A 24,107-nucleotide genomic window follows, 5' to 3' on the forward strand; every position below is an offset into this window, starting at 1 on the left:
AGAAGAGAAGACTCCCCGGAAAAGACCCTGATGTTGGCACAAGGAGAAGGGGACGACGAAGGACGAGATGGTGGGACAGTTTTCTCAAAGCTACCAGCATGAGTTTGACCAAACTGCAGGAGGCAGTGGAAGACAGGAGGGCCTGGTGTGCTCTGGTCCAGGGGGTCACAAAGAGGCGGACACGACTAAATGGCTAAACAACAACAACAACAAATAAAAGGTGCTACTCAACCGAGGACTTCAGAATTCTTAAATTACTGGCTACTTCAAAAGCACTTGACTTGGTCTTAGCCCTGGAGAAGGAATCATAGAACCACAGAACTGTGGAGTTGGAAGGGACCCTGAGGGACATCTAGTCCAACCCAGGCAGTGCAGGAATCTCAGCTAAAGCAACTCAACTAAAGAATCTCAGCTAAAAGAGACATGGAGCATCACCATCTTTTTATTTGTACCCCACCCATCAGACAGGGTTGCCTGAGCCACTCTAGGCGGCTTTCTCAACAATTTATAAAACCACAAGACAGTCAAGCATTAAGAACTTCTCTGAACAGGGCTGCCTTCAGATGTATTCTAAAAGTCTGGTAGTTGTTTATTTCCTTGACATCTGTGCTCTAAGTGCCTTGATGGGGGAGATATCTCTGTTCCTGGGCTCACACTCAGCCTTTGAGCAGAAGAATTGTCCGGGTGTGGGCAGAGCAACTGGAACGAGCCTCTGCAGGGGAGGCACTTTTATGCCATCCCTTAGTCAGTCCTTCTGGCTTCCTGCCTCTCCTGGAACAATTTCTGATGAGAAATCCTGAAGGGGCTCAGGGATGCCTGACCAGGGCTGTGTGTCTCCCTGCCAAGGCAAGGGGCAGCGTTGGGGAACAGGGAGGCAGGAACCAAGTGCCAGAGGCTTCCGATCGAGGTGGTGAGGAATCTAGTGAACCCTAAATGCACACGCTTTTGCTGGATTAAGAGCTGTTCGGCAGTGGAACTCTCCTTCCCTGGAGGTTTTAAAGCAGTGGTTGGGTGGCCATTTGCCATGGGTGTTTCAGTTGAGATTCCTGCATCACAAGGGGGGTCAGGCTGGATGACCTCTGTGGGTCCCTTCCAGCTCTACAATTCTATGATTCTATGATGGCTATTTTCAAGTATCTGAAGGGTTCTCTCATAAAAAATGGAGCAACCTTGTTTTTCTGCTGCTCCAGAGGCATAGACCCCAAAAGGGATGGAGCAGCTTCTTCCGTTGCGTCCTTGCGGACACCTCTTCCCTCTTCCAGGTGGAAGAAGAGAGGAAGGCTAGCCTGAAACTTCAAACAAATCCAGGCTAGCCTTCCTCTCTTCTTCCACTTGGACTCACTGGAGTTAGAGGCTGCAGCCCAGGATGGGGACACCGTGGTCCTCCAGATATATTGGGACTTCCCTCAGTCCCAAACAGCACAGCTCGTGGTCAGGGATGACGGGAGATGGGTTGCATGGATACCCGGAGGGCCACAGATTCCCCAGCCCTGTGGTCCTCAAACCCTGGGGGCAGCACTGTGCTGGAGGGACTCAATGATTAATGCTGTCCATTGTCCCCCGACCCGGTGGCCTTGGAGAGATGCCCCACAGCTGGGCATACCTTGGCGCAATGGACCTGTTTGGGATAGAAAATGTCTCTGAACAGCCCCTTGAGGTGCCCCCTCCCTCGTTCTCCACAGAGACACCATAAAGGCTGCTTCCCGCTCAGCCAGGTGGCCTCAGAGCGATGCTCCGCGCAGGATGCAGCTGCTTGCAAAACTCCACCAGGAAGCTCAGGAGCAGAAGAAGCTGCCTTAGGCTGAGCCAAACGACACCTTAACCTAGAGGTGGACGGCAGTGGCTGCCGTGGCTTTTCAGGGTCTCAGGCAGGGAGTCTCTCCAGCCCCCGGCCTGGAGTTGCTGAGGACCAGACCTGGGATCTTCTGCATGGGAAGCAGATGCTTTCCTGGTGATTGACGGATCTCCCTGTGGCTCTGCAGGTGAGAGGGTTCGCTGTCGCCAGAATGGCTCTTCTCTGCCTGCACATGGGGAGGCAGCGATGCATCTGAATGCCAGTTGCTTGTGACGTAAAAACTTTGACATCTGATTAGATATTAGATTCCTGATACAGACTTTGTTCTAACTTTTCTAACACTAAGTGCATTTAACCTTTTTTTTAGAGAGAGAGAGAGAGAGAATGTACCAATGAACGTTTTGATTCCCGGTTCCTGTGTGCCTGCCTTCTGCAGCTCTCATGCCTTCCTCCTGCACTGAATGCCGGCCTTATCTGACCCTAGAAGGACTCAGGGTGTTTTGACAAGCCAGGGAGAAAGATGTAGGAAGGGATGCCAGGGGCCCCTCACCGAAGACTGCTTGCCAAGGCAACTGGAGGTTATGTGCAAAAGCTGAGACCCAGACATTTCACACTCCTGCACCTGTAACCCTTTTCATGTATGCAATAATCATAGAATCATAGATCTGTAGAGTTGGATGGGACCCAAGGGGTAATCTAGTCCAACCCCCTGCAACGGGGGTTAGAACTGCAGTGTTGGCTCTAGCTTCCTCCTTGTCCCTCTTGACTCCTACCCCCTCTCTACAGTCACTCACCTATCCCATTTGCCTCCATGCTCCTCTTGACTCCTGAATGTGAGACGGTTCCCTTGGCTGCCATCATAGGTCACCATAGGCCATCTTCAGGCATCTCTACTCGTGTCCAAATGGTTCTACCTGCTAGCCTGTTTCTTTTTTCTTGGCAGGGATGAAGTGACCCACACCTGGCCAGAGGCAGGAGGAGAATGCCACTGTCTAATGCCACCCACTTTCATTCCCCCACGTGCATCCTGCTGGGGGTCCCGGGGCTGGAAGCTCTCCACTCCTGGATCTCCATCCCCTTCTGCCTTGGCTACCTCGTTGCTCTTGTGGGCAACTGTACCATCCTCTTCATCATCAAAACGGAAGCCAGCCTCCACCAGCCCATGTTCTTCTTCCTCTCTTTCCTTTCGGCCATCGACCTGGGCCTCTCCACCTCCACTGTGCCCAAGATGCTGGCCATCTTCTGGTTTGGCCTTGGGGAGATGAGCTTCGGCTCCTGCCTCGCCCAGATGTTCTTCATCCACACCTTCACAGGGATGGAGTCTGTCGTGCTGCTAGCCATGGCCTTTGACAGGTACGTGGCCATCTGTGACCCCTTGAGGTACACCACCATCCTGACCAAGCCACGCATCGCCTGGATGTGTGCTGGCGTGGCTCTGAGACCCTCCATGCTGGTGCTGCCCATTGCCCTGTTGACTCTCCGCCTGCCCTTCTGCAGCGACCACATCATCCTTGCCCACACCTACTGCGAGCACATGGGCATCGCCAAGCTGGCCTGCGCTGACATCCGGATCAATGTCATCTACGGCCTCTTCGCCATTGCCTTCCTCATGCTAGATTTGGTCCTCATTCTTTTGTCCTATGTGCTGATCTTGCAGTCTGTTTTCCGGCTCCCCTCCAAAGAGGCCCGGCTCAAATCCTTGGGCACTTGTGGCTCTCATGTTGCAGTCATTTGTGTCTTCTACACTCCTGCCTTCTTCTCCTTCCTCACCCACCGCTTCGGACGCAACATCCCCCATTATGCACATATCCTCATTGCCAATCTCTACCTCATTTTGCCCCCGGTGCTCAACCCCGTCATTTACGGCATCCGGACCCGGGAGCTGCGCAGGAGGATCCTGCAGTTCTTGTTCTCCAAAAGGGCGCCTTTGTCCAACGTCTCCTGATTATCCTGCCTTGCAGGGGGTTGGACTAGATGACCCCCAGGGTCCCTCCCCACTCTACGATTCTATTTTGCATTCCTACAATCTGTTGAGTGGGAGTTCAGATATATAACATGCTCTACGTAATCCGAGTGTCTTGTAAGGCTGGGAGAGAAACCCCAGAGAGCGGTTGCTGCCAATCAGTGTAGGCTATCCTGAGGTAGATGGATCAATGGTCTGATTCAGAACTCTCTGCAGTTCTTTGATCCTAGCAAGCTGGACTCTGGCCCAAATCACTGCAGCACAGTTTGGAGAGGAGGAGGAACAATAACTTTTTGATATACCAGAGTTGTTGTTGTTGTTGTTGTTGTTGTTGTTATCCTGCCTTTCTCCCTGACAGGGACCCAAGGCAGCTTACACTTAAGATAGCTAAACACATAGAAAAAGAGTAATAATTTAAGAAACAATTACATATTAATGGAATTAATAGAAATATCTGGTATACTGTAAGCATTTAGAACCTTCCCACTGTTACGGAAGGGGGGGGGCATGTCTTCTTCACCTTCTTCTTCGCTACAATATATCAATTTATTTCCAATTGTCAAAAGGGACTAAAATCTATAAAATTCATAGAAAATCAGCGTGCCAGTTTGCTCAATTACTCTAGGACTCCATCACATCTCCCCTGTCCAGCATAATCCCTCAAGCAAAGTGTCAAGACCTTAATCCTTTCAAATTGTTCTGATCAGCCTTTCCTCCAGACAATGTCAGGTGGCAGACTATGCATATTTGAGACCATTGTCTTTTCATCCCCAGGAAGTGTTTATCTGTGCATATCTCCAGCTCTGCATATTCCCCCCTCCCTCCTCCATATGTTAATCTGTGCAACCCCTACCTTACTGAACTGCTGATCTGTGTAACCCCACCTTTCTGTGATGTATTCATGACGTGTTTTGCACTGTATTCTGGGACATGGAGGGAGTTTCAAAAACTCATGTCACCCCTTTCTCACTGTTCAATCTCGCCTTGAACCTGTTGCGCAATAAACTTGGATCTTCTGCAGTTTGCTCCTGTCTCCGGCTGAGCTCATTTTCCTCCGCAGGGACCCACGGACTTAGTCCGATGAGCTGGGTGGCAGAGCAGCCTCGCACCCAGATTTTTGCCGTAACAGTTGGCGCCCCACGTGGGGCATGCGGTTCTCCCGCGTTGCTGACCGGGGGCCCTGAAATCTTCAGCCGGCACCAGGCCATTTTGCCTGGGAAGATCCTTTGGACCCCCGGCCATCCTCCGGGCGGTAATCGAAAGCCCCAGGAGTTCAGCCGGGGAGCAAAGAGGGATCCAGCCGGCTTATTCATCAATCCGGGGATCATCATAGAAGACATGTGAGTATAAGGAAAAGGAAAAATCCAGTGCACTGGTGGGAAAGGGGTGGAAATCTCCTGGCAACTGAATTCTCTGCCCTCCTCTCTATCGCTCCTTCTCGCCTGTCTCTTGGTCCAATTGGTGAGAGAGACCGTGGACTGCTGCTCGACCCGAAAGGGGGGTTCTGAGCTCTATCTCTTTCTCTAAAAACCCTCCAGCCAGCCGCACCAATTGGGAGTCCGAAAGTAAGACGGAGAGACCCGACTTGAAAGATAGCCGACTCTCCGCAACGGGTATCCCAGTTGAAAGCAAGGGGCTGGAGTTCTTCTTCCGAACTTCCCGAGCGCCCTTACGGAGGGGGCAGGAAGGGGTCTTGCTTTCTGTATCAATCCCAGCCGCACTGGTCGGTGCCACGTAACACGTGTATCGTGCGTGAGCCCGCTTCCAAAAGCAAGGGGGATTTTCGGTTCGAAACTCTATCCAGGGATCACCCGATCTGGCACCGCACGGCGTGGGCGTTCAGTAGGGCCCCCTTTTCCTGAGATTGACGATAGGTAGGAGGTTGCCAGGAGGGATAGCCCATGAGGAATTGGGCGGGATCGGCAGAGTGGAAAAGGACCCCAGGTTATTGACTAAGGAAATAGGAAGGAATACCGGATAGCTAGAGCTCTTTAAAAACCCTCTAAGGAAGTTGCCAAGCGACTAAAGACCCCTCTTTACTATAAATCCCGTATTAAGTATATCAATCTCCTAGATATACCAATCCTTACCACCCTTTCTCTTCCCTCTTTCTGTCTAGACACGCGTAAAACATAAAATGGGTACCCAGGCTTCCAAACGCGAGCGGGCTCACTCTGGGAAGAAGGCTTCTAGAAAGCCATCTCAGTCTCAGAAGGACCCTGACTCTCCTCTCCAATTTGTCATCACGTATTGGAAGACGATTCCTGGCCACAAATTATTATCGAAGCAAAATTAGAGAACCTCTGTTCTGAAATCTGGCCTGCCAGCACCGCCTCCGCCAAGCCCGAATTGCGTTGGCCGGCTGGTTAACTGGTGGTGTTTGAAGAGGCAAGGAGGCTCTTAAAACCATGTGGGACCTTCCTACTAATTTCACTTAATGAAGCTAAAGGAAGCAGCCCAACTCCTTGCAATAACCAACTAAAGGATGAGAGTATATATGTTTACATGTTGTCTGTTATGTGTGTTGTGTGTTAATACATATATGAGAATATGTGTGTTTACATGTCGTCTGTTATGTGTGTTGTCTGTTCCTTCTGTCTCTGACAGACTGCCTTTCTTAAGCGCGCATAGTTTAAACTGCAAGCTTGCTTCAAAATTTAATTTTTAAGGAAGCCATGCTGGACCTTATCAGTCCTAAATAAGACAAAATGAGAATGAAAGGTGCAAATGTTTACCCCACCTCGTGCTCTGCCGCAACTTTTCAGATTGTGAGTCTACAGTCTATTTTGGAATGTGAATGTTTCTAATGTTTCTGGAATGTGAATGTTTCTAATGTGAATTAGATGTTTCTGCTGCAAAAGCGTAGTCGAGCACAACTGCTCTCTCAAGCTAAAATGCAGTGTATTTATTTCATGAAGCACATGCCTATGAAAGTATGGTCTTCCTTCTAAGAAAATATCTGAGTCCAGTTTTAACTTTGATTTGGTTGGACAGAAGAGTTATTGTAAGGCTCCTGATATCAGGCCTCTTTTCTTAGAAAATGCCCCCCCCCCCCCGTTTCATTCTGTCTCTTTCAGGGTTTTTTTTTTTTTCCTTTCTCCTCTTCTGTGCCAGGTAAATTTACTTCTGAGTAAGCTTCCTTTAAAGGAAACTGCAAAAGGGGGGGGGGCATAGATTAGGTTTACTATTCCTCTGCAAATTCAGGAAAATTGTCACTTTTGTATTCCCTTTAAATCAAATCTATGGCTGTTTTAACTATGCTTTATAAGAGATCCTCTCCCTATCTTAAGAAAATGTTCACTTCAATCTTTCTTTAAAGATCATTTGTCTAGGTACTCTAAGGAACTTGCACGTCTAAAGAAGTAAACTCAAACTAATCTCAAGATCTGCTAAAGGGTTCTGTATAAAGTTGGGAATTTTTATTTTCTTCTTCCTTAGTACATGATAGGAGCACTGATTGTGCTCTCTTCCCCAGTAGTGCCTGTGTACATAAGTATGTGTGTGTAGTACAAATCTTGCTGTGAAATCTTGCTGTGAACCCTTTATTTTGGAGGGTTGGACTAGATGACCCCAGGGTCCCTTTTAGCTCTCCCAATTTGAGGCTGTGTGGAAGGACATGTGTCTGCAAGCATTGGAGGATTTGAGGGTAATTCTTAAATTCTGGTGTGGTGATGGAGTTGAAATTCAGCCTAGCTTTGCTCTTTAGTTTTAAAACATGAGAGGTGAAGCCGAAGCACAACTGAGAATATCAAGCATTTGAGTGATTACAGTGTTTATCATTTTGTCTACTATTAAAAAAAAAAAATCAGACTTCAAAGTCAATTCAAAGTTTAAGCACATCAAATACATATGAGTCTTGACCATTTATCCTGTAAATAAAGGGCAGAAAAAATTTTTGTCTGCAAATGGTAAGGCTGAAATGATTGGGAATATTAAAAAATCTTATGAATTCTGAGTCTGGCCATTTTCCCCCATATATAAGGGCGTGGCATTGTTCCACGAATGGCCAGAGGGATATTAGCCCTTTCCTGTACATAAAGGAAGCAGTCGCTTTGCTTGGGCTGAAATTGCTAGCTTTTGTTGGTGAATACTTCAATTGCTGAGTTTCTCTCTTTTGTTTTAAATCTAACCCTCTTTTAAAATCTACTTACCCTTCCCTTATTCAAATTCTAATTTTGCCAAAAGATGCAACATTTCAATAGTATAAAAGGTTTGCTGAGACATGAACTCCACACATGCACAGAGACTAGATCAGCAAGAAAAAGAAAAAAGAAAAAAGAGGATAGGAAAAGAAATGAGAGAGAGAGAGAGGAAGGAGGGGGAACTGTAGGGAGTGAGAGGAGCTTGGGCTGAAGGGGGAAATTTATCCTAATTTCCTTATGTAAAACTTGGAGCCACTGAGGGAAATCACCCTTAATGTGTCCTTTGCTCCAGGGGCTTCGCAAGACAAAAGGTGTGCCAAGTTTCAAATCTTAACATGATTAACATGCCAAATTCTTTTCACAGGTAAATTTCAAAGCACTCCCCCCCCCCAAGGGATTTAAAATCACAGACTTTGTGTGCATTTTAGGAACAGCATTTCCTGACAGGCTTCTCACATGAAATAATTTTTCCCTTTTAACAGGATATGTGAACCCCGATAACAAAGGTTTTTGTCCCTTCTTTTCTCCCACAGCAACTTTCTTTCCTGTTCTGTGAAACATGTCTGAATCCCTGCTGTATTTGTGACTTCCATCTCTTCGTGCCTTTGACGCTTTAAGTTACAAATAATCTCTTTTCATTTATTTAATCAGTTTTTCCATGATGTCTACGAAATTAAGCGAAGCACAACCTAACATTGTTTGTGGAATGGTATTTGTTTACCCTTTGCCTGATCATTTCTTATTAATTCTGTCATTTTGGCTAGTTCAAGGTACTTGCACAACTTTAAATTGCCATTCATTTTCTTGGTATTAAGTCATTTCCCAGTATTTTGCTATTAACATTCTAACTGATGTGGTCACATCAAGAAACACTCTTTTATTTTCATTGTTACTTCAGATTTCTTAAAATTCTGTGTCTTAGCATTTATTTATTTTGGTTCCTCATAGGTCATTGTGTGTGTGTGTGTGTGTGTGTGTGTGTGTGTGTGTGTGTGTTTTATTATTATTTTAACTGTGTCTTTTAAGTCCACCCTGCCCTTACAGGATATCACTTCTACAAGTGTGTTATTACAGATCCAATGAAAGACTTCGCCACCACAACAGAAGACACCAAAGTTTCAAAGTGATGTCTCTTTCAAAGGATATAGACTGCCGGGGGGAGTGGGGCTGACAAAGGGGGGTGGAGTTGAATTACAAGGACATTTTCTGACTTTTGAACCTCAAGATACATATATAAAATATCCCAATTGTCTCAAGATATGCAACTGATATTTAATTAGTTTGTTTTGTATTATGTGTTATTACGTAGGAATGTTGAAATGTGTCTGACAGTGTGTCATTTCCACAAATGGGGGGGCTATTTTGTGGCTATTTTTGTGTGTAAGTGTTTTATGTCTAATGTCTTATTCCTTACACCCCAGTGGAGGATCCTCATACATTTTATACCTTTTAACAGATCAGGATATTATGTAGTCCAATGTTTAGACTTAGATAAATTTATTACCATATTTCGTTGTTTCACCTGGCACTCTGCCAACTTCCCTACCCATTTTAAAAATGTGCTAAAACCCACTTTACCAAGGAGAAGCTTCTAAGATACATGAAGGTGGATATGCTTTGGTTTAGCAGGAATGATCCCTTATACAGTTAAATTGACTTATTTCGACAAGTGCCCCTTTAAGAATGGTTTTCTTTTAACAGATTGGTTTGAAGAGTTGAGAACCATGGGGAAAGATAAATTCAAATTGGACTCAGTTTGAATTGGGCAAGTGTATCCAGGCTGCAATTAGCTTTTGGTCCTTAAAGTGCAAGTGCGCAACTTCCCATGACTGCAAGACCAATAATAAAACCCCCATAGGAAGCCAAGTCAAGGACATTTCCCTCAGGACGTGCCCGAACCTATGGCAGCTGTGGTGAGTGCCAGGCAACATGGTTAATATGAAAGCCCTAAGTGGATTCACCAGGGATTGCCACTACTGTGAGACCACAGAAAAGCTACCTTGACACCTGAGAACACAAAAATGGCGGGGGACAAAGCAAACTACATTTTTTTTCAGTCAGTAGTGGACCTTCCTGCTAAATGTAAAGCATAGACCACTATTGAACAAAATACAACAGGTGTCCTTTTTGCACTACTATACTTGCAAATGGCCTTAAGAGGCATGATTTGCAAGTCCCCTTCAGGTTTGCACAAACCCACACATCTAGTACGATAGATACAAAGTTATTATTTAGTGCATATCTATATAACATACACATACATTGTATTGGTCCGTGTTGCTCCCTCCTTTGTTGCCCTGCTCAACCCACCTCCTTTTCCATTAGGGCCTATTCCCACTCACACGGCACCCCTACCTTCACCGAGATTTAGGGTGCGGAGAAAAGATTTGCAAGTTCTTACAGAACTTTAATGCAAATCTATCTCCGAATGGGGGACTGTTACGGAAGGGGGGGGGCATGTCTTCTTCACCTTCTTCTTCGCTACAATATATCAATTTATTTCCAATTGTCAAAAGGGACTAAAATCTATAAAATTCATAGAAAATCAGCGTGCCAGTTTGCTCAATTACTCTAGGACTCCATCACATCTCCCCTGTCCAGCATAATCCCTCAAGCAAAGTGTCAAGACCTTAATCCTTTCAAATTGTTCTGATCAGCCTTTCCTCCAGACAATGTCAGGTGGCAGACTATGCATATTTGAGACCATTGTCTTTTCATCCCCAGGAAGTGTTTATCTGTGCATATCTCCAGCTCTGCATATTCCCCCCTCCCTCCTCCATATGTTAATCTGTGCAACCCCTACCTTACTGAACTGCTGATCTGTGTAACCCCACCTTTCTGTGATGTATTCATGACGTGTTTTGCACTGTATTCTGGGACATGGAGGGAGTTTCAAAAACTCATGTCACCCCTTTCTCACTGTTCAATCTCGCCTTGAACCTGTTGCGCAATAAACTTGGATCTTCTGCAGTTTGCTCCTGTCTCCGGCTGAGCTCATTTTCCTCCGCAGGGACCCACGGACTTAGTCCGATGAGCTGGGTGGCAGAGCAGCCTCGCACCCAGATTTTTGCCGTAACACCACAGAAGCTGCATGTTACCAGCGTCTTCATGCAAAGCCGTCACTTCCCCAAAGCCTCTTGGGACAAGGAAGTCTGGACCTGCCAGCCAAAAGACCCCAAGGAGGGAGCCAGGCTCATTTCTCCAGGAAGGGAAGTTCCAAAGAATGTTCATGTTAAACTGCAGTTGTTGTTCATAAAGCAAGTACACAAGGCTGTATGCAAAGTGAGCCAATGTCATCTTCATGTCTGTTTCATTTTAATTTTGGGGAAGACACATCACTATACAGCGAGATTTAAGAATGCAATAAAGAATGCAGAAAAAAAATGGGATAGAATATTTTAGATTTTCCCTCGATATTTGTGTAATTATTTTTAAGCACATAATAGTAATGCTTTTAATGAAGCAATAAATGGGAAGGGGGAAAAACTATATTTTCAGACTGATTTATTGCAATGCTTTGGCTTTCTGAAACATGGTTCCCTCTGGACAACAAATACCATTAGCCCACCCCCCACCCCACCCCACCCCCGATGATGCTGGGGCTGATGAGAGTTGGAGCCCAAAGACCTGGAGGGCACCAGGTTGCAGAAGACTGTGGTTAGGGCCAGGGAAAAAAAATAAACTACTGTCTCTTGGGGTTCATCTGGGGTAGATATGGGGGGGGGGTGGGCAGGCAAGGAGAGAAGCTTGGTGCTTGTGGCTGGTGCAGGGCAAAGCAGGCAGACCCCCCCCCCATGCAGAAACTGGCCCTGGAGAAGATGGGAGGAGGAGCTCAGCTCCGCAGGATTTGCAGGGGAGTCTGCTGACCTTTTGGTGTCTCAGGGTGCAGAAATGGAAAATTCCTTCCAGTAGCACCTTAAAGACCAACTAAGTTAGTTCTAGGTATGAGCTTTCGTGTGCATGCACACTTCTTCAGATACATGCACACGAAAGCTCATACCTAGAACTAACTTAGTTGGTCTTTAAGGTGCTACTGGAAGGAATTTTTTGTTTTGACTATGGCAGACCAACATGGCTACCTATCTGTAACTGGTGCAGAAATGGCTCCTCTTTCTTTAAGGGCCCTCAGACCTCCTGGGACACCGGAGAAGATTCCCATGTTGCCTTTTTGAGTCAACCAGGTTGCATTTCTTAATTTACAGGAGGGCTGTTGCTAAAGCATGTCATGCACCCTTCACACTTGGTTGTGTGTCAGGAACACCGGCACAAATGATTGTGTGTGTTTGTGTTTTGTATTTGTAAACTACCCCTGTCTCTGAGTGTGAGATTCCAGGGCTCCCAGGCGCTGACCAAAGATCCAATTTCCTTGGAATGAAGGTCAGCGTAGAGTGTGGTGTCTTTATGATATCTGGTTTTATTTACTCACAAATTCAAGTGTAGGATGGAGGGTCTCACAGCACGGACACCCCCAGCAGGTCTGGCTTCTCCATCTGTCACAGCTTTGGCTCCGGCACAAAGGAAGCCGGTCTCTGGGTCTCCCACAACGGTCTCTGGGTCTCACTTTCCTAGCTAGACAGCCCCCCCCCCTTAGCCTGGGTTGCCCCCCCCATTTGCTGCAGCTCTTGCAACCCAGCTCCTTCTTTGGGGATGCTGAGGAGGACACTCAAGTGGCCAGAGAAGGCCCTTGTCTTGCCCAGAAACCTGTATGTGGGAATCGTGCATCCATAAAGGGTTAATGTCTTCTAGAATTCTCTGGTGTCACCAGAAGACAAAGCTGTTTTTTTCAGTCAGGTCTGTCTGTTATCAACTGCAGAGGATGAGTAGCCTTGGGAGCCTCTTGGGGAGATGGAAGTGATGAAAGGACTGAATCCATGAGGGAGAGCTACTTGCTCTGAGATGGGACAACTTCAGGCAAAGGCCAGCAGAGAAGGGAAGCTGTTGGCCACTAGTGTCTGTTCCTCCCCACTTTCCCAAAGGGCGTAACATCTGAGGTCCTGTGGGTGGAAAGAGTGTGTTGTAGGCGCCTTAAGCACCTGATCCTAGAAGAGATGAGAGCTACTCAGAAGCTGGCAGCCCCAATTTTTTTGGGTTGCTTGTGTGTGAGGAGGCAGGTTGAAGAGCTACGGCCATGCCAGGTCCCAGAGAGCCTGCCCCCCCCCATTTTTTTGGGTTGCTTGCTGCAAAACTGGATGACTTGACCTGGAGGCTGCAGCCCAAGTGCTATCAGGAGGAGGCCTGGTCCACTCAGCTGCTCCCACCAGCGAAGGTGATAATACTTTCTAATGCATGCTTTTTATGCTAATATACAAAAGTATATCATTTCCCCTTCCAGAAATGCTGAATTGCTAATTCAAGGGACACTGAGGTCCTTGCAGAGATGACAGGGCAGCTTTCCAGATTAGTTATCTGGGAGTGAGACAGTTGGCAGAGTGGCACTTGGCTCGCTAAGATGCCAGCTACTACAGGAATTGCTTTCTTGAGCCTTTTTAGCACTGCAATACCATTTTTAATTTTTTCAAAGAGGATTGATTTTGAAGCCATGACAGAGTGTGAACAAATACTTCACATCTGTCAAGCTTTCAGGAGCAGGACTAAGGGGTGAAATGAAGCCCCCAGACCCCCAAAGGTCAAGGGAAAGGGTCTATCTCCCTTCTTCCTTATCAGTTATTTCCACCTAAGAAATGGGAAGAAAGCAGCTGCTCATGCTAAGCGCAGAGTTTGTTGGGATTGAGATTAATGAGCTGACAGTGGTATGATTTGTCAGCAATAAATATGATTTGTTCTTATCTGTAAGTGACGTCACATTTGAAACAATACAGAAGCAGTCAAAGGGAATTTCCTAGGAAGTCTTTTATTCAGTCTTACCTGCAATCACGTGTCCTGAACACATAGAAACACATAGATAATGTGAAATAGAAGAAGACGAAGTAGAGTTTGTATATGATATCCCGCTTTATCACTACCCCAAGGTGTCTCAAAGCGGCTAACATTCTCCTTTCCCTTCCTCTGTGAGGTGAGTGGGGCTGAGAGACTTCAGAGAAGTGTGACTGGCCCAAGGTCACCCAGCAGCTGCAGGTGGAGGAGCAGAGACACGAACCCGGTTCCCCAGATTACGAATCTACCGCTCTTAACCACTACACCACACTGGCTCTCAATAGTTGTGAGTTACAGTCTCCAAATAACACTCAACACATACAAGCAGATTAATGAAATAGTACACATGATTTCCCAACCTCTTTTTAAAAAAAATATTGCTTTTATTTATTTTCATGGTTCAAAAGATAATTTTAAAGAAAGCAATGGTTACAACAGTAAACAAATAGCTTGTCCTTGTGGAATTGCAGAATCATGCCATGTGTTAAAGTTTAATTTGATTACTCTAAAAGATCATGCCACCTTTTCCCATGAGTGCTGGGTGGATTCGTGCAACAGTCTTAACAATTTTTGTACTCAGTAAACATTGGTCACGTGTTATAAAAGGAATACGGATTGTTTTCCCACACACACTTGATTTCCCCAGGCAAATAAAATTTAAGATACTTAAATTGCGCTGCCCAGAATTGAACACAGTATTCTAGGTATTCTAGGTGGGGTCTGACCAAGGCAACCTGCTCCTGCCACTCTAGCAGTCTGAAAGCATGTCAACGTGCAAGTAGATAAATAGGTACATGTGGCGTTTGCCTCCTAGGATGGGTCATAGGAAAGGGTTAAAATGGGTGTGATGTGATTGGCCAGTGAGAATGCAAGGGGGGAGTAAAAGATAGAGTGGGAGGTTTTCAAAGTCAGTTGAGGTTTGGGAGTTGAAGAAGGAAGAGGGAGGCTTAGGTGTGGGTTGGTCGAGTTGTATTGTGAGAGAGTGAGAGGAATTGTTAGGTTGAGTCAGATAGTTGGAATAATCAGTTTGGAGTTGTTAGGAACTAAGATTAAGAAACTGACAAGAGAAAAATAAACTGAAACCATAAGCTTGTTCCTGCATTTACAAATAAACTTGGTTATTTGTTTGTGTTAACAACTGTCTGGACTCCGTGTGTCCCCGTGAGAAGCAGGGTGGTGGCAGCGAAGAAAGCAGTCACAGTGGTGGCACAGGGTCAATAGACCGTCAAACGTCTGGGGGCCCTGTGTGATCGCCACAGTACTGCTCCGGCAGGAAGGTAAACGGTGTTTCCATGCGCTGCTCTGGTTCACCAGAAGTGGCTTAGTCATGCTGGCCACATGACCTGGAAGCGGTGCAGGAAATGTGCGCAGTCCCAGGAGCCTGATCGCTTGCTCCTTCCTGCCCGCAAGGCTCCGCCCCCTCACTCCCTCAGCGTTCTTGTGTAGTGATCAGGTGGGATTGCTATGAGGAATTATAAAAAATATGGAGCAAGCCATTTGTGTCAGCAATGAAAGCATTGCGTTGACTGGGTTTGAGACATTTTGATATGATTTCTGATCATTCCACGCCTCTGCTTCCCTGTCCTCTTACTCTCGCTTGACAAGACACGAACACAGCCCAGTTGCCAGTTGCTTCGCTGGGCATCCTCAGTACATGAAGATAGCAGGTTACTTTGATGTAGTTTAATCTTTAGAGAGATCTTAGGGGCCAGGAAGAGAGTTCACAAGGAGATGGTAAATCCTGCCTCTCCTGTTTACTCCTGTTTAGGACTGTCAGATGGCCGTTGCGGTTCCTCGAGAGTAACCAGGGAGGACTCCGACCTGTCTTTGACAGGCTTTATTTTGGTGCAAACTATTTACAGTGAAGAGCCCCAAAGCTCACGTCTGGCTCAATTGCTAGCAGAATCTGGGAGTGGTCTTTTTTTGGACCTCCCCCAACACAAGAGTTTCATTACCCCCAGCCTTCGCCTTCCCTCTTTGTGCCTTAGACTACTGCGCAGGATGGGCGAGGGCAAGGGGGTGTTTCCCACTGTGATAGGAATTTTATGGCCTGAGATATATGGTAATGTTCATAAGTGTGTTGGCTAATTGCAGTATGGCAGCGCTGCAGAGAGCTTGCTGGGGAGACCATGCATTAAAAAAGGGTGTGATGGATGGCCTGGGATTCCGATTCAGAGGCTGAACCAGAGGAATCCCAACCTGCACAGGAGTCCCCGCCTCCAGGGCCGGCTGAATTGGGGCAGGGCCTGGATTCTGAAGCGCCTGCACCTGTGTTAGATCCTCAGGAGCAGGCACCAGGTGATCCCACTCTGGCTCCAGAGGTGGTTGAGGACTCAGTGCCTGCAGGTGAGTCTCCCCCTGGGCCCAGTAACCCTTTAGCCTCTCCTGAACTGCAGAGACTCAGGGCAGAGAGGCGAAGGGAACTGGTTGCTCCCAGGAGGAGTGCTCACCTTAAGGCCAAGAGAGGCGGGTCTCCTGGGGGCCGGGACCACCCCTAGCCTCAGAACAGATAAAGGCCAGTCGGCCCGGTCCCAGGTTGTGGGAGCAACATCGTTGTTCAGTTCCTGTTCCTGCCCGGACCCAGACCTGACTCTTCAGTGCTCCTGTCCCCGCCCGGCTTCCTGTTTCAGACCTCGCCCCGCTCCTTGTGGACTGATTCCAGGCTAGTGACCCAGGACCGGACTTTGACTTCGCCTACAGTAACCTTCCCCCCCGGGATCAGCACAAAGGGACTAAAAAATAACTTAAATAAGGTTTTAATTACAAAAAACAAAAACTCCTTACACACTAAATACATCAACAACAAACCAGACCCAACCACCAACCCGTCCCCCAGGGTAATGGGAGAGCTCGGTGCTGCTCCTTATATACTAGACCCAGTTGCTGACACACCTTAATCAATGCAACTCAGCAGCACCTGCTATGTTTCACAGCTGTAAAGCTGGGTCTCGTTATTTTGCTCTGGCCCTTGCTCTGGCCCCTTAAAGACATACACATTGGGTGGAACAATGATGAACCTTTACATTTAAAGAAACCATTCAACATTTCCCCTGCGGTTCATCATTGTGGAACAAAAACATAAAGCATATTTTGTACATGTATTTCATTTGTAACCTTTGGAAGTGCTTTAGTAAAAATGTCCGCAATTTGATTGTCACCTGGAATATATTGAAATACAATCATTTCATCCTCAATCAGTTTCTTTACAAACTGTAAATGTAATCTTAAGACTCTAGTGCGCTGCGTATTGGTTTCTGAACATAGGATAGCGAGTCCACTCTGGGAATCAAGGTAAACTTTTACTGGTAGTGTTACTTGCATCTGTAGGTCTGCAAATACTTGCAGATACCATTCTACATCACGAGTGGCCTGAACGCATGCACATAATTCACTCTCAGTTGTGGAGAGACAAATAATGGTTTGTGTCTGGGACTTCCATTCAAAAGGACAACCTTTATAACAAAACACCATACCAGACACACCCCTGCAATTATTTTGTTCCATTGCATGAGATGCATCGCAGATAATTTCAAAACCTTTGTTAATACTTGACGTAAACTGCAACCTATAATGTTTGGTATGTTTAAGGTACATTACCACTCTCTTAAGAGCAGAGAAACATTGTGTAGTGGGCTTTTCCACAAATTTTGCCAGAAAGTGAAAAGCATAAGTTATATCTGGTCTTGAGATTCTTTGAATGAAATTTAGCTTGCCTATAGCAGAACGATACAAAGTTTTGTTAGGAAATGGCTTATCTTCACCTGTAAAGGTGAAACCACACACCATGGGCGTTTCCTTCCCATTTGCATTTTCTAAACATAGCATTTCAACAAGATCATCAATTTTTGCAGTTTGATGAACCAGAAAAGATCCATTTTTGCCTTTCTCAATTTGCATGGATAAGTAATTTTTAGCTATGCCTAATTCCACCACATCAAATTTCTTCTGTAACTGTGAAACTACCTCTTCATATTCCTGTTTAGTTTTTGTAGAAATTAACACATCATCTACATACACACATATCTTTGTTACAGAGTTTGCCCTTTCCTTTAGAAACACACAATTGTCTGCCTTTCCTTGTGAAAAACCAATATTCAGCAATTCTTTTGCTAAAGTTTGGTGCCAATTCCTTCCACTTTGGTGCAGACCATAAAGGGATTTATTTAATTTGCATACCAAACCTTCAGCGGCGTCTATGCCTTCAGGGACACGCATAAAAATCTGCAAACAAATATGCAGTTTTTATATCTAGGTGATAAACAGAATGTCCACGTTGTGATGCATCTTTTAACAAAAGTTTAACTGTTTCATATTTTACACTTGGTGAATAACACAAATCATAATCTTCGCCTGGAATTTGTTGAAAACCCCTAGCAACTAATCTTGCTTTGTACCTTACAACTTCATTTTTGTCATTCATTTTAACTCTATAAACCCATTTTGAATCAATAAGTCTCATATCTGGGGTTTGTGGTACAAGAGACCAAGTGTTATGCTCTTTTAAAGAAGCTATCTCAGAGTTCATAGCTTTATACCAATTTGCAGCTTGGTGCTTAGGCAAATTCTGAATATCATTGTAGCTTTTTGGCTCAAAAACTGCCTTATTGGCATACACAGTAATAAAATGTTCATCTGCAAAGCGTTGTGGCTTCTGCCTCTTTCTATCTGAACGTCTCAGTCCGGAAGGAGAAATCACAAGACAGAGGAATCACAAGACAGAGAAACCAGTAGGAGAACACTTCAATCTCCCAGGACATTCTATACAAGATCTCAAAGTAGCTGTTCTGTTACAAAGGAATTTCAGAAATAGACTGGAAAGAGAAGCTGCTGAATTGCAACTTATTACCAAACTTAAAACCATGGAGAGACCTGGTCTGAACAAAGACATTGGATTCTTATCTCATTATACATGACAAAGACATTTTTCACCTTCTCACCCCTTGCTTTTTCCTGTAAGACCTATTGCAGTCGTTAAGAGTCGTCAACAGGCTCATCACAGCTATCTGCCAATCACCCATTCCCACCACCCTTCTGAGTAATACCCCTCCCCACCTTCTCACTATATAGAAGGGTCTGGTGACTTCTGTTTCAGTGTATCTGAAGAAGTGTGCATGCACACGAAAGCTCATACCTAGAACTAACTTAGTTGGTCTTTAAGGTGCTACTGGAAGGATTTTTTTGTTTTGTTCCGGAAGGAGAGTCAGACTCCTCAGACTTAATGGGACTAAGTGAACTACTAGTTTCAGGTTGTAAATCATCACTGTCAGATTGAAGAGATGCCTGTAGGCTAAGCTCACGGTCAGAAAACACAAGAGAATCTAACCTCCCCTCGGGTGCCTGTGACTTTAAATCATCAAACAAATTATCAGATTCAACAGGCTTTTTGTCTTTTTCCATTAATTCAGAAGCACCATTTCCTGCTGCTGCTGCTTCTTCCTCTTCTTCCTCAGTACTATCTATACCATCAGTATCTTGGAAAACAGCAACTCCATTCCAATTTACAGTTTGTATCATGCTTCTGGTAATATGAAATTTGCCAGTTGCTGGTATGTAAATTCTGTACGCCGCCTGCTGGTATCCCATGAATTTTCCCTGAACACTACACTCACCCAATTTCTGCTTAGCGGGATAATGCATAATTACATCTGAACCCCAAATGCGTAGGTATTTCAGATTAGGGCGTTTTTTAAACAGCTTCTCATAGGGGGTGACATCTAAACCAGAATGATAACTGCGATTTCTAACATAACAAAACGCATTAAGTGCTTCAGCCCAAAAGTCTTTGGGCAGATTAGCATCGTGCAGATAAGTTTTAACCCCTGCCTGTAGGTCGCGCTGCACAACTTCAACAAGCCCATTTTGCCAGGGACTTCGAGGGCAAGATAACTCATGAGTAGTCCCCTGCGCTTCCAGGAAATTCTCAAAATCCTCAGAAACAAATTCCCCGCCCCGGTCAGAAAACAGGTTCTTAATTGGTTTGTTAAAATGCGTTTTTACCCAGTTGCAAAAAGCTTTGTACTTCTCAAATGCTTGGGACTTTTCAGCTATTGCATAAGTCCAACAATATCTACTATCTGGTCTATCAGAGTGAGCCAGTACTTAGAACCTCCTAATGATGGTGGGAGTGGCCCAACTAAGTCACAATGTACACGTTCAAATGGCTCAGTTACTTTCCTATCTGAGCATCTACCCTTGCGTGCAACCTTAATCTTATTCTTGCAACAAGATAGACATTGCATAAAGAATTTACATGGTTTTAAGTTGAGGTCATTAACAATATTCTTTGTCTTAATTACATCAGCAAAATTCAGGTGTCCTAGAATTCTGTGCGCCTCGTGGACACACCCAGAATGAGGCCTTACATTCCTCAACCCCTGGCTTGACTGTGCTGCTCTGCAATTTATAGGCAATTGGGAGTAGGTGCGAAAATACAGTCTATATAAACCATCAGAGTCCCGGGCATACAATAGACGTTTGTTCCCCTCAAAAAACTCACACATTGAATTTAAGAAACGCACACTTATGCCTTGACGAGCAAAACACCTTACTGATAATAAATTGTCCACTGATGGGCAGTAAATGCAGTTCGCTATTGTAATGTTTAAAGAGTCAAGTTTAACAGTACCCCTGCCAAGCGACTGCAAGACTTGTGAATTGGCTAAATGTACATTACCAATTTCCTCTTCGAAAGAAATAAACAAACTTCGATCGTTGCAAACGTGGTGAGAGGCTCCTGAGTCCACAATAAAAGACTTCCACTTGGCACCTTTAATTCTTTTATGATCTGCAGTCCGAGCGTGAAAAGCTCGCGGCTCGTTTCTGTCTTTACGGTACGATGTCGACTGCTGGGCTGACAACCGTGACTGACGATCAGAAACAGGCTTAGGAGTACTTTGCTTTCTTTTGGATCTGCAGTCCTTTGCAAAATGTCCTTGCTTATTGCAGAACCAACGACGCTTGGCAGCTTTAAATGCAGTTGTATCACCACAAGTTTGCATATGGCGTTCCTCATTCTTTCTGGAAATAGGAGTGCTTATGGCACAAGCCTCCCTTCTATCCAACTTGCCCATTAATCTTGCCGTTACCCCTTCCACAGTTAATTGTGCTGGCGGAACAGCAGATATCTGGCTAGCTATACCATCAAAGTCCTCGTTAAGGGAACAAAGAATGATAAAAACATACTGAATATCAGGTATCTCCATGTCCCTTCGAATTAATTCGCAGTGTATTGCCTCCAGACGTCTCAAGCGTGCTGCCAAATCACCACCAGGCTGCAACTTCGTCTGGTACAGCTGCTTGAAAAACGTCAATGCAGACGCTGACTCTTTTCTAACATGCACTGCTGCAAGACTGTCCCACATTTCTTTGGCAGTTTTCTTATTCCTTATATAGACTACCTGCTGGTCGCTGACTGCCAAATTAATTATCGCCCTGGCTTTCGCATCTCCTTTCGACCAAGCATTAGTTACAGGATCAGGAGGGTCTTCAGTTACATAGGTCCATACTTCCCTAGAGGTCAAAAGCGCCTCCACCCGAAAAGACCATAAACTATAGTTCTCATCTGTCAGCTGTGGGAAGACCAGAGACTTCTCAGCTTCTGGAACCCGGTCAACCATTCTGGAGCTCTTCCAGACCCACAGAACTACGCTAACAGGAGAAGGAGTTTTCAAACCTTTCTCAGAGTCCAAAAATATGCAGTCATCCACACAGCAGCTGGGCCCATAACCAAAGATGTTGGCTAATTGCAGTATGGTAGCGCTGCAGAGAGCTTGCTGGGGAGACCATGCATTAAAAAAGGGACTCAAAAATAACTTAAATAAGGTTTTAATTACAAAAACAAAAACTCCTTACACACTAAATACATCAACAACAAACCAGACCCAACCACCAACCCGTCCCCCAGGGTAATGGGAGAGCTCGGTGCTGCTCCTTATATACTACATGCAAATGCTGACACACCTTAATCAATGCAACTCAGCAGCACCTGCTATGTTTCACAGCTGTAAAGCTGGGTCTCGTTATCTTGCTCTGGCCCCTTAAAGACATACACATTGGGTGGAACAATGATGAACCTTTACATTTAAAGAAACCATTCAACAAAGTGTACCAACCAAGCACATACATAGATCAGCACAGGAAGGCCAACCGGGAACCATTTTGATTCCTAAACTGAGCAAATGTTTTCTCTGCAAGGTCAAACTGGAAAAGCCTCCCCATCGTCTTTTCCTTCACAAATCCTGTCTTAAGGGCATGTCTGTGTTTGAATAGGGTGTGAGCCTGTGACCTGGCCCAGGAACTAAGTATTTATCATTACAAAAGACTGGCCAGGCTACCCAGGAAATCCAATCAAGTAACCTGCCAGACAGGAGATAAACAACAACAGGAGAAAAACAATATTAAAATTTCTGTTTTAGACCGCCTTTTCTGGGATGTAGGTGTGATGTATCTGAGGGGTGGTCTTAGGTTACACCCCTTCTGTGATGTATGTATGATGTTTCTGGGGGTGGTCTTGATCTACAGGGTGGCAATTTCAAAAGTCTTTATAAGGCCTTGCACACCATTTTTCTGGGTCCTTCCTCTCTCCTGCAAGTGAGGGGAGCACCCTGTTGCAACAGTTCAATAAAGGCCAAGCCCACAGGCTGCTGTTTTGCTCCAAGTTATCCTGCTTGGTGTCTTTGTTTTTTGTCCAAGGGAGCCCTCAGATTTCTCCGTTAACACCTCCTGTCCGGCTTGCCTGGGAGTGGTGTTAAGGCTCCCTCCAGCATCCTCTGGTCCTTGCACCTCTTCCCCATGGGAGGTTGGGCGTTCCTCCTCCCCAGAAGAGGAACCGCTTCACAAGATTTTCGGAGGCTGCTTGTAACACAACTGCCCTTCTATTTCTCGCCTCTGAGCCGATGGCAGTTCCCTGACAATGACCTTCCTAAAAGCATTCCTCTTCGCTTCCTCTTTTATTTACTCTGAATTGCATATGCATGCTCAAGTAGGAAATTAGCTCTTTGTAGTTTTAACTTTAACTTTGTCCCCACGTGGGTTTTGTTTTTGTGAAATGCTCAGAGGAACTCTGATTGGTTTTTAAGTACACTGTGTAAAAAGTTCTTTTGTGAATAAAACGACCTGGGCCAAGGAGTGGAGAGGAATTATTATTATATGCACTCCTCCCGGAGTCTTGCTGATTGAAGCCTCTGTGTGTTATTAATCAGAGTCTGATCCTTCCTTTGCTTTGGGAATGCCACATTGAAGGTTTGCTGGGTTCCTGAGTGAGTAGCTGGAGGGACGCAAGAGCCGCGACTCCTGATGGGCGCTCCTAGCTGGCCCCCAGTGGCTCAAAGGGGCAGGGAAACCTGGTATATACCAGCTCCACGCATCAGCCTTCAGGTGTTGTTGAGCTACAACTCCCATCTTCCCTGACCACTGGTCCTATTAGCTAGGGACAATGGGAGCTGTAGTGCAACAACATCTGGGGATTCGAGTTTGAGAAAGGCACACATCTGTATATGCACACACAAACATATATTCACAGTTCTCTTTTCTGCCCCTGTTTAAAAACATTCTTCTTTAGCCAAACCTACCCAGATGCTGGGACATGGGTGGTGCTGTGGGTTAAACCACAGAGCCTAGGACTTGCCGATCAGAAGGTCGGCGGTTCAAATCCCCGCGACAGGGTGAGCTCCTGTTGCTCAGTCCCTGCTCCTGCCCACCTAGCAGTTCTAAAGCACGTCAAAGTGCAAGTAGATAAATAGGTACCGCTCTGGCGGGAGGGTAAATGGCGTTTCCGTGCGCTGCTCTGGCTCCCCAGAAGCGGCTTGGTCATGCTGGCCACATGACCCGGAAGCTGTACGCCAGCTCCCTTGGCCAGTAAAGCGAGATGAGCGCCGCAACCCCAGAGTCGGTAACAACTGGACTTAATGGTCAGGGGTCCCTTTACCTTTACCCAGATGCTTAGGAAGTTGAGGTCATTTTAATCAGTTTCAGTATTTTTACTTGTGTACATTTTAAAGTAGGGTTGTAATTTTTTCTTGCTTTTACTGGCTTGTGTTTTGCAAACCACTTTGGGGATTTTTACAATCAAGCGGTGTGTAAATTTTATAAAATAAACACACAGAGACACGTAGTGTAGTATTTCATCATATCATAGAATGGTAGAGTTGGGAGGAATCCTGAAGATCACATAGTCCAGACTCCTGCAAGGGGGGTATGTGTGGGGAGAGAGAGAAAAAAACAACAACACAGTATTTCATCATAGATGCCTATTGTTCTAACTATATAATTGTTAACTGGATTTGAGTAAACCTTACTCAGCCACATAAGTCGGAATGCCAAGCGGAAGCTAACA

The 24,107-nt window shown here is 45.5% G+C and overlaps 1 protein-coding gene and 1 long non-coding RNA gene across 2 annotated transcripts in view; both read left to right on the plus strand.

Moving 5' to 3' along the window:
• The window catches only part of LOC309341387, an 81,732-nt gene that overhangs the window by 25,170 nt on the left and 32,455 nt on the right, over positions 1-24,107 (plus strand). The window lies entirely within an intron of this gene.
• LOC309341165 (olfactory receptor 52E4-like) lies at positions 913-3,838 on the plus strand. Its single transcript, XM_081860687.1, has one exon. The coding sequence runs from the start codon at positions 2,778-2,780 to the stop codon at positions 3,738-3,740; it is 963 nt and encodes a 320-aa protein (XP_081716813.1). The 5' UTR covers positions 913-2,777; the 3' UTR covers positions 3,741-3,838.

Source organism: Podarcis erhardii (assembly GCF_964252035.2).
Source record: "Podarcis erhardii genome assembly, chromosome: 4".
Lineage (NCBI taxonomy): Eukaryota > Metazoa > Chordata > Lepidosauria > Squamata > Lacertidae > Podarcis > Podarcis erhardii.

Excerpts from the sequence above, each read along its gene's own strand:
- LOC309341165 (XM_081860687.1), top strand. The coding sequence starts at position 2,778 with ATGCCACTGTCTAATGCCACCCACTTTCATTCCCCCACGTGCATCCTG.